The sequence below is a fragment of the Balaenoptera physalus genome, assembly GCF_965194825.1.
Source record: "Balaenoptera physalus genome assembly, chromosome: 13".
Taxonomy (NCBI): domain Eukaryota; kingdom Metazoa; phylum Chordata; class Mammalia; order Artiodactyla; family Balaenopteridae; genus Balaenoptera; species Balaenoptera physalus.
The window spans coordinates 60,559,320-60,570,886 of record NC_138892.1 but is presented as its reverse complement, the minus strand read 5'-3'; the positions used below and the strand labels follow the sequence as shown (position 1 = coordinate 60,570,886).

At 38.1% G+C, this 11,567-nt stretch overlaps 1 protein-coding gene across 5 annotated transcripts in view; it reads right to left on the bottom strand.

Moving 5' to 3' along the window:
• Positions 1 to 2,981: 2,981 nt before the first annotated feature.
• Positions 2,982 to 11,567, bottom strand: part of TESPA1 (thymocyte expressed, positive selection associated 1) — a 56,741-nt gene continuing 48,155 nt past the window's right edge. For all 5 annotated transcript variants that reach the window (XM_082421808.1, XM_082421807.1, XM_082421806.1 and 2 more), the window contains one exon: positions 2,982 to 5,556. In XM_082421808.1, coding sequence (XP_082277934.1) covers positions 5,351 to 5,556 — 206 coding nt within the window. In that variant the 3' untranslated portion in view covers positions 2,982 to 5,350. The remainder of the gene's footprint in view (positions 5,557 to 11,567) is intronic.

Here is an 11,567-nt window from a genome sequence, read left to right as displayed (position 1 = left end):
AGAAGACCTAAATAGACATTTCTCCAAAGAAGACATAGAGATGGCCAAGAGGGACATGAAAAGATGCTCAACATCACTAATTATTAGAGAAATGCAAATCAAAACTACAATGAGGTATCACCTCACACTGGTCAAAATGGTCATCATCAAAAAGTTTACAAACAATAAATGCTGGAGAGGGTGTAGAGAATAGGGAACCCTCCTACACTGTTGGTGGGAATGAAATTGGTGCAGCCACTGTGGAAAACAGTATGGAGGTTCCTTAAAAAACTAAAAATAAAGTTGCCATATGATCCAGCAATCCCACTCCTGGGCATATATCTGGAAAAGATGAAAACTCTAATTCAAAAAGAAACATGCTCCCCAATGTTCATGTCAGCACTATATTTACGATAGCCAAGACATGAAAGAAACCTAAATGTCCACGGACAGACGAATGGATAAAGAAGATGTGGTGTGTGTGTGTGTGTGTATGTGTGTGTATATATATATATATATATATATATATATATATATATATATATACACACACATACAGTGGAATAATAGCCATAAAAAGGAATGAAATAATGCCATTTGCAGCAACATGGATGGATCTAGAGACTATTATACTAAGTGAAGTAATTAGACAGAAAAAGACAAATATTATATGATATCATTTATATGTGGAATCTAAAAAATGATACAAATGAACTTATTTATAAAACAGAAACAGACTCACAGATGTGGAAAACAAACTTATGGTTACAAAAGGGGAAAGGGGGTGAGGGATAAATTAGGAGTTTGGGATTAACCTATACACACTACTATATATAAAATAGATAACCAACAAAGACCTACTGCATAGCACAGGGAACTACATTCTATATTTTGTAATAACCTATAATGGAAAAGAATCTGAAATATATATAAAGAATGTATATATATATATATATATATATATATATATGTATATATATATAACTGAACCATTATGCTGTACACCTGAAACTAACACAACATTGTAAATCAACTATACTTCAATTTTAAAAGGTAAAAAAGGTGGGAGGGAAGAAGACGCAAGAGGGAAGAGATATGGGGACATACGTATATGTAAAACTGATTCACTTTGTTATAAAGCAGAAACTAACACACCATTGTAAAGCAATTATACTCCAATAAAGATGTTTAAAAAATAAATAAATAAATAAAAATAATAAAAGGTAAAAAAAAAGAAAAACACTCTTGCCAGTTCTACAACTCAGGACTGTCTTTTACGAGGACCTGGGAGCCATCTCTTTGGAATATAATCATCGAAAGAGAATTAGCACCTTTATCTCCCAGTTTCTGTGGGAGGGTAGGAGCCTAACATCATAGGATGCCTAGCCCTAAGTTGAAAAACTATCTCCTGTCACAAAGATATGAGAGAGATTTTTCCTTTGGATAAAGCCAGTTAGCAAATACAGATGGCCTATGGCCACCTCCTAAGGTCCTTTGGTGCTTTTCCATTAGCTCACTCTCACCCTTAAAAACTATCACTCCTGCTTCAGCAGAGTTGAGTTCAGGCTTAGTTCTGGCCTGTCTCCATATTGCAATAGCCATGAATAAAGTAACACAGTTAGTGAGTGTCTAGATTCTAATCCTACCCCTCACTTTACTGACATTCTGATGCTGTGAGTCAGGGCTTTCTGTCTCATTAGAATCCTTCCTAGAATAAACATTGCTGTGCTAAAAGCACTTTTATACCATTACTTTGCTTATTCCAATCCAGTATACTAGACAGGACAGTTCTCAGTATCTTTACTTTACAGTTGAGAACCTAAGGAGGTTAAACACCGTGCCTAAATCATACAGCTGGCTAGTGAATGATGAGGGTATAGGCTTTCATGTTTGGGGCCCCAAGTAGGGTTTATATCCTCGTTGCACTCTGGAGCTGTGAATCTAAGTAGAGCCGGATACCTGGGAAGGGATAACTTGAAATACCCACTCAATCCTCAGATTTTGGCAACTCTGAAAGCTTATACCCTCTCCCAACAAGCTAAGTACCTCTGGTGCCTCCATCCCCATTCCAATGGTCCCTCCCCCCTTCTCTTCCACCCAGCAGCCTCCAGAGGCCTTCATGTAGTTCGGGAAAGCCATCTCCTAAAGCCTTTTCCACCCACATTACTTTCCTTTGAACCAGCTCCCTGTAATGACCCTGTCTTTCCCAGCCTATACTTAGAATTCACTTAGAAACTGCAATTTGTATATGGACTCTTGTCACTTTGCCTTGTGAGGCTGCAAGTATGAGCAGCCTGTTTCTTGTGGGTGTACTACATCCCAGATTGGCTCCTCTCCTTTCACAGGGTTTCCTAGGTGACCCAGGATGGCAGTGAGGGCAATGGGGGTGAGGTGGGAGTAGCTGTGGCAGAGAGAAATCAGCATTGAAAGGGTGTTAGGGATTAATCTCCAAAATATACCAACAACTCACGCAGCTCAATATCAAAAAACAAACAACCCAATCAAAAAATGGGCAGAAGATCTAAATAGACATTTCTCCAAAGAAGACATATGGATGGCCAATAGGCCCATGAAAAGATGCTCATCACTGCTAATTATTAGAGAAATGCAAATCAAAACCACAATGAGGTATCACCTCACAGCAGTCAGAATGGCCATCATCAAAAAATCTACAAACAATAAATGCTGGAAAGAGTGTGGAGAAAAGGGAACCCTCCTACACTGTTGGTGGGAATGTAAATTGGTAAAGTCACTATGAAGAACAGTATGGAGGTTCCTTAAAAAACTAATAATAGAGCTATCATATGATCTGGCAGTCCCACTCCTGGGCATGTATCTGTAGAAAACCATAATTTGAAAAGATACATGCACCCCAGTGTTCATTGCAGTACTCGTTACAATAGCCAGGACATGGAAGCAACCTAAATGTCCATCAACAGAGGGATGGATAAAGAAGATGTGGTATATATATATATATGTATTCCATTGTGTGTGTGTGTGTGTATACACACACACACACACACACACACACACACAAATGGAATATTACTCAGTCATAAAAAAGAATGAAATAATGCCATTTGCAGCAACATGGATGGACCTAGATATTGTCATACTGAGTGAAGTAAGTCAGACAGAGAAAGACAAATATCATATGGTATTGCTTATATGTAGAATCTAAAAAAATGATACAAATGAACTTATTTACAAAACAGAAATAGAGTCACAGATGTAGAAAACAAACTTATGCTTACCAGTGGGGGGGAAAGGATGGGGAGGGATAAATTGGGAGATTGGGATTGACATATACACACTACTATATATAAAACAGATAACTAATAAGGACCTACTGTAGAGCACAGGGAACTCTAGTCAATACTCTGTAATGGCCTATATGGCAAAATAATCTAAAAAAGAATGGATAAGTTTCCCCCGTTTCTGTGGGAGGGTAGGAGCCTAACTTAGGGGTGGGGGGAGGAGGGCTAGTTCCAAGTTGCAAAACTACCTCCTGTCAAGAAGATACCAGAAAGTTTACTTTTCCTTTGGGTAAGGACAATTAGCAAACAGAGATGGTCTAAGATGCCTGCCACTACAGCTCTTAAAAACTCTCCAGCCCTTTGTTTCCACCTAGCTAGGCAACCAGACTGGTCTATGCTCTATGACTGGCAATAGTATCAAAGTAAAATAGAGTTCTGTTTGCTCACAATACCTGGTATGATTCTTTTTTCTTTAACACTCATGGTTATCCTTTCTCTCTAATCCCTCTCTCCTGATCTTTGCTATTGTAGACTAAAAAATTATTCACAACCTAAAAGTTGAGAGTTATTATTTTTTTTAAATAAATTTATTTATTTACTTTTGGCTGCATTGGGTCTTCATTGCTGCGCCTGGGCTTTTCTTTAGTTGCAGTGAGTGGGGGCTACTCTTTGTTGCAGTGCGCGGGCTTCTCATTGCGGTGGCTTCTCTTGTTGTGGAGCATGGGCTCTAGGCATGTGGGCTTCAGTAGTTGTGGCACACAGCCTCAGTAGTTGTGGTGCACGGGCTTAGTTGCTCTGCGGCATGTGGGAATCTTCCGGGACCAGGGCTCGAACCCATGTCTCCTGCATTGGCAGGCAGATTCTTAACCACTGTGCCACCAGGGAAGCCCTGAGAGTTATGTTTTATTTGGTGGGAATTTTTAGGACTTCAAGCCTGGGAGGCAGAATCTCAAGTAACCCTGAGAGTACCGCTCTGAGGAGGCAAGGGAGGGGAGCTAGGATACACAGGAGTTTTGTAACAAAGGGCAGGTAGTCGGGAACATCAAAAGATTACTGTTAATTAAAGAAAACCAGATATGTCAAGTTAAGGAATTTAGCGCTTTTCTATGTATGAGAAGATGCAGGAGTATGGGCTCACTGAAATCATTCCTTTGATATGCACCTCAGCTATCTGGGGCCAGTATCCTGTGTTTTCATATCCTGAGTTTCCTCAGGGCTCACCGACTCATGTTGAAGGGCTGCAGTCACTGATGACTGTGACATCCTTTGTTTACTGGTATGGTAGGCAATATTCTAATTGTCTACCATACACTATCTTGCAGTGTATTAGGCAACCAAGTAATACATTACTGTAAGCGCGCGCGCGTGTGTGACCTCTCCCACCCTACTAAAATTTTCTTCGAGAAGGAATGTATCTAAAATGCTCTATACCACATATGGCCTGGTAGAGTCCTGTCAGTGTTCAAGCTCTGTTTATTGACAAAACATTTTCCTTCTGACACAAACCACAACTGCTTATTCTTTTTAAAAAATGCCAAGGTTTAAAAACATATTTTTATTTGTATTGTTTTCTGCCAGCAGAAAATACTGTGAATTTTTTGCAATGGCCAAGAGGAGGGACTCTGACTCCTGCTCATCTCTTTTCCTATGATGATCCAAAATTTAGGATACAGGGAGAAAGTGGTTTTAGTGGGGAGGCTCCAAGTGGATCTCCTTGGATGAGGCCTCAAGAAGAAAAACAAGACACCAGTATGGCGGAAGACTTCCTGGAATTTAATTGGGAGCACAGGGGGATGAATAGAGGATCAGAGGGAATCCTACTGTAGGCTGCACCAAGGTTTCAGCGTCTGAAAGTGGGATTTGTGCTTCCTCATTTAGCTTGAGCCCTTTGAGGGTATTCCAGTAGCAACCTGTGTTCCTCAAATTTGATCATCCTTAACTCTTCTAACTGTCCTAGGCAGTGTCAAAGCTTGAGAGAAAATTAAGTATTTGTCCAGGTTACCACTGTCCCTACCATGTAGATCATGTATCCTAATACCCACAGAGTAGAAAAACCAAAGAGAAATGAAGTGACTGCCTAAGGTCTGTCTCTATGCATGCTGTTCATGATAGCATCAGGATGGAGATTCCAAGTCTCTTACTCTGGTCTTCTGTCCGGTGTACCATGCTGCTTTTCTCCTACTGAGATCAGGAGTTTGTAGGGCCAGGGAGCAGGAGCTGGATATTGGAGGCCATACAGCCTCCTGCAAGAGGAGGTGGGAGTTAGGCTCTTCTATGAAGCCGCTGCTGTCAGAGCATGTGCTGTGGTGGTGGTGAAAGGCTGCAATGGGAATTTAAAAGAAACACATCATTTAAAAGAAACACATCATGCATTTTTAAAAAAATTGAAGTATAGTTGATTTACAATGTTGTGTTAGTTTCAGGTGTACAGCAAAGTGATTCAGTTACACATACAAATATTCTTTTTCATTATAGATTATTACAAGATATTGAATACAATTCCCTGTGCCATACAGTAAGACCTTGTTGTTTATCTGTTTTATATATAGTAGTGTGTATCTGTTAATCCCAAACTCCTAATTTATCTCTCCCCCTCTCCCACTATCCCCTTTGGTAACCATAAGTTCGCTTTCTATGTCTGTGAGTTTGTTTCTATTTTGTAAATAATTTCATTTGTATCATTTTTTAGATTCCACATATAAGTGATATCATATGATATTTGTCTTTCTCTGTCTGACTTACTTCACTTAGTACGATAATCTCTAGGTCCATCCATGTTGCTGCAAATTGCATTATTTCATTCTTTTTTATGGCTGAGTAATATTTCATTGTGTATATATACCATATCTTCTTTATCCATTCATCTGTCTGTGGACATTTAGGTTGCTTTCATGTCTTGGCAATTGTAAATAGTGCTGCTATGAACATTGGTGTGCATGTATCTTTTTGAATTAGAGTTTTCTCTGTATATATGCCCAGGAGTGGGATTGCTGGATCATATGGTAACACTATTTTTAGTTTTTAAAAGAACCTCCATACTGTTCTCCATAGTGCCCGCACCAATTTACATTCCCACCAACAGTGTAGGAGGGTTCCCTTTTCTCCACACCCTCTCCAGCATTTATTGTTTGTGGATTTTTTAACGATGGTCATTCCGACTGGTGTGAGGTGATACCTCATTGTAGTTTTGATTTGCATTTCTCTGATAATTAGTGATGTTGAGTATCTTTTCATGCACCTGTTGGCCACTTGTATGTCTTCTTTGGAGAAATGTCTATTTAGGTCTTCAGCTCATTTTTTGATTGGGTTGTTTGTCACATCATGCATCTTTGAGACAACTTTGTGTACTGGATTGGTAGAAACTTTTATACCCTACCTGGGGAAATGTTTCTCACTACTATAAGTAATGTTTAAAGTTATTAGCAGCAGCAGCAATGGCATCAAAGAGTCATGTGACTTAGGCTTTCTGCTCTTCTCACCATGAAATGAGATTCCTGAAAAAGTTCACTTCTTAATGTTTAGACTTATAAAAGTATACCTATGCTTTTATTCTTATTCTTTTGTATAGACTGCTGAGCACTGCTGGAGGAAATGACAAAACTATTCCCAATCCATGTTCTGCACCTTGAGCTGAGCCTTGATGTTATTGACCAATTTGACTATTAATACATATTTCTATTAATAAATATTATTCTTGTCCTTTCTCCATAGTGGTGATCTCAAATCTTTATGATCCTCCTCAAATTTCCTGCCTCATGCTTTTATTGATGACACAACAGGAAAAAGAGAGAAACCAGTAAGCATATATTTCTTGACCTCCTCTCCAGACAACCAATGTAACTGCATTCACATCTGTCCTTTTTCCTTTCCTCTAAACTCAAAGATCTGTACCTCAGTTCCTAGCTAAACCCTCCAAAAGTGCTTTGGATCTCAACTCATTCCAGCTCTCCGCTGACTTCACATCCTCATTTCCCTTCCCTCCTGAACCATGGCCTTCTCCACCCTATTGATTCTTTTCCTTCAGCAAATATACATGCTTAAAACTTCCACATCCTAGAAAACAAAACAAAACAAAACACTCTTTAGAGTCTCTTGACCCCTTTACCTACTTTGTTTGCGTAATTTCCTATTCATTTTTCACATTAATATTGTAAAGCCCTGTCACACAAATAAAAATACTGTTATCAAGTTTCCTAATCATTTTCTAGTGGAAAATCCAAAGGTATAGTTGCATTGTCTTTCCTACTGGATATTTTATGACATATGTTACTGAACACTACACCTTCCTTCTTGAAGCAGTATTTTGCCTGTTTAAACTTATACTTTAAAATATTTGCCTTCCAACTTGTTGCTTCTACTGTATTTTGTTCTTAATAAAAGGGCATTAATATTCACTTAGTTACCTAAGATGAAACATGTAAATTTCTCTGTATTCCTTTATTTTTCTCATCCCTTCCCTCTCCCACAAACACAAATATGGTTGGTCTCAGGCTTAGCCACTGTACATATTAAATATCTCAAAATCTCACTCTCCTTCCTCTCTATTCCCAGCACTCTTGTCTTATTTCTGGTCATTACATTTCTCCTCTATCTTTTGTGGTAGACTCTGAGATGATTTTCCCTACTCCACTGGCTCCCTATTTAATCCATCTCCCATACCTCTGCTAGAATGATCTTTCTAAAAGATAAATCTAATCATGTCACTTCCTTCATAAATTTTTCAGTAGTTTCCTATCTTCCTAGACTAAATCAAAACACTGAAAATAACACAGAAGACTTTGTTTCATAATCTGATTTCTATTTATCTTTCCTATTCTTAATTTTGATCTTCTCCCACATATTCCCTTTCGACCACTAGGCAGAAGGTGTAGCTTCTGAAGATACAGTATTATGACATTCCATTCCTCTTTGCCTTTGAACATGTTTTCTCTCTGCCTAGGATATCAATGTCTTGTTTCTTCTTCTACCTCCCCCCATAACTTTCCCCTGTTCAACATTTACTCATCTGTCCAGATTCACCTGGACATGTCATCCTCTGGGAAGTTCATTTTTCTATGTCCCTATGGCATTTGATGAAATTAAATCAAAGTAATTGTGGATTTTCCTATCATGTCTTTCACTAAACTATGAGCTCCAAGCGGCCTGTGAGTGTTCCTGCTTAACCTGCATAACACTCATCTTGCCAGTGAGTTTATAAGAAGGCAAGCAAAATTCAGTGTTGACAAAGGCAGTGAGGTTATTGGTGCTTAGCTCAAAGGGTTAGGGCACAAGTTAATGAAGGTCAGATTCAAGTACAGGTAGTGAGGCTTGCTCTGATTCACAGCTACAGTCCGAGCTCCTGCACACTCTGGGCAGTGTGCACTGATGAAAACAGCATTGGTTTGGAGTCAGGAGACCTAAGTTCTAGCTCTGATTCTGATATTAACTAACTAATTACATAATCTTGCTAAGTAATTTTCCTGCTCTGAGCCTTATCAAGCATAAAATGGTTTTTGCTCTCTATGTGATTATAAGGTTTATGTGAGATAATATCTCCAAAAAGGTTATATAATCACTAAAGGCCATTCACATGAAGGGCTAGGTGAGGTGGTGTGGATGGAGCCAGGGCCTCTGCTCTGCACATCTCCAGGAGCAATGCTTACACCACAGTCTATGTGAATGTTGACACATGAAGCCATGTGGCGTGACTGCCTTGGATACAGCCTCGGTAATCCATTGGAATATGTGAAATGTATAACTCAGCAAATGAACATTATGTTATGCATATAGAAATTACTCTTCTGCCTTCCACAGTTCCAAAGAAGAATGAGGCAGTACAGATAAAGGGAAAGCAAAGGAAGAGAAACGAAGACGCAAAGAAGTGTAATGGCAAATACAAATTCAAAATAAGAAGTCAAATTTCCTTGTTGAGAAATAGGCTTTGCCTCCACCCCCCCTTTTCTTAAAGCATGGTTCTTTTGTGTGTGGGGGTGGGTGGGTGATGAGAACTCTTAAGATTTACTTTCTTAGCAACTTTCAAATTTGCAATACAATACTATTGACTACTGTATCCAGGCTGTATACTATATCCCCATAGCTTATTTATTTTATAACTGAAAGTTTGTACCTCTTGATCCCCGTAACCCATTTCACTTACCCTCCAACACTTTACCCCTCTGGCAACCCCCATCTGTTCTCTGTATAATGAGTTTTGTTTTGTTTGTTTGTTTTGGTTTTAGATTCCACATAGAAGTGCAATCATATGGTATTTGTCTTCTCTGTCACACTGATTTCCTTTAGCATAATACTCTTTTTATTTTTATTGGAGTATAATTGCTTTACAATGGTGTGTTAGTTTCTGCTTTATAACAAAGTGAATCAGTTATACATATACATATATCCCCATATCTCTTCCCTCTTGCATCTCCCTTCCTCCCACCCTCCCTATCCCACCCTTCTAGCTGGTCACAAAGCACCGAGCTGATCTCCCTGTGCTATGCAACTGCTTCCCACTAGCTATCTATTTTACATTTGGTAGTGTTTATATGTCCATATATACACTACCACTCTCTCACTTTGTCCCAACTTACCCTTCCCCCTCCCCGTGTCCTTAAGTCCATTCTCTAGTAGGTCTGCGTCTTTATACTCTTGAGGTCCATGTATGTTGTTGAAAATGGTAAGATTTCTTTTTTTTTAATGGCTGAGTAGTATTCCATTGTATACATATACCACCTCTTCTTTATCCATTTATCCATTGATGGACACAGGTTGTTTCCATATCTTGGCTATTGTAAATAGTGCTGCAATGAACATGTATGTTGTTGAAAATGGTAAGATTTCTTTTTTTTTAATGGCTGAGTAGTATTCCATTGTATACATATACCACCTCTTCTTTATCCATTTATCCATTGATGGACACAGGTTGTTTCCATATCTTGGCTATTGTAAATAGTGCTGCAATGAACACAAGGGTGCATATATCTTTTCAAATTAGTGTTTTCATTTTATTTGGATAAACGCTCAGAAAAGCAATTATTGGTAGTTCTAATTTTAATGTTTTGAGGAACCGCCATACTGTGTTCCATAGCAGCTGCACCAATTTACACTCCCATCAGCAGTTCATGAGGGTTCTCTTTTTTCCACATCCTTGCCAACACTTGATATTTGTTGTCTTTTTTACCATTTTGACAGGTGTGAGGTGAGATCACATTGTGGTTTTGACTTGCATTAGTGATGTTGAGCATCTTTTCATGTACCTATTGACCTGATCTGTATGTCTTCCTTGGAAAAACTTCTATTCAGATCCTGCCTATTTTTTAAATAGATTGTTTGTTTTTCTTATTAATTGAGTTATATGAGTTCCTACATACTTTGGATATTAACCACTTACTGGGTATATGATTTGAAAATATCTTCTCCCATTCAGTTGGTTGCCTTTTTATTTTGTTGATGGTTTCCTTCACTGTGCAGAAGCTTTTTAGTTTGATATAGTCCTATGTGTTTATTTTTGCTTTGTTTCCATTGTTTCTGGAGTCAGAGCCAAAAAAAAAAATATTGCTAAGATCAGTGTTAAGGAGCTTACTGCCTATGCTTTTTTTTCCTAGGATTTTTATGGTTTCTGGTTTTACATTGAAGTCTTTAATCCATTTTGAGTTAATTTTTATGTATGGTGTAAGATAGTGGTCCAGTTTCATACTTTTGCATGTGGTTGTCTAGTTTTCTCAACATAATTTATTGAAGAGACTCTCCTTTCTTCACTGTATCTTCTTGCCTCCTTTGTTGTAAATTGGTTAACCATATATGGGTGGGTTTACTTCTGGGCTCTCTTATCTGTTGCATCAATCTATGTGTCTGTTTTTATGCCAATGCCATATTGTTTTTATTACTATAGTTTTGTAGTATAGTTTGAAATCGGGGAGTGTGATGCCTCCAGCTTTGTTTTTCTTTCTCAAGATTGTTTTGGCTGTTCAGGATCTTTTGTGATTCCATATAAATTTTATGATTGTGTATTTGATTTATGTGAAAAATACCCTTGGTATTTTGAAAGAGATTGTACTGAATCTGTATATTGCTTTGGGTAGTATGGAAGTTTTAATAATATTAATTCTCTACTCCATGAGCACAAAATATCTTTCCATTTATTTGTGTCTTCTTCAATTCTTTCATTAATGTCTTATAGTTTTCAGTGTAGAGGTCTTTCACCTCCTAGGTTAAATTTATTCTAGGTATTTTAATTTACTTTTTGATGCAGTTATAAATGGGATTGTTTTCTTAATTTCTCTTTCTGATAGCTCATTGTTAGTGTTTAAAAATGCAACAGATTTTTGTATATCAATTTTGTATCCTGCACCT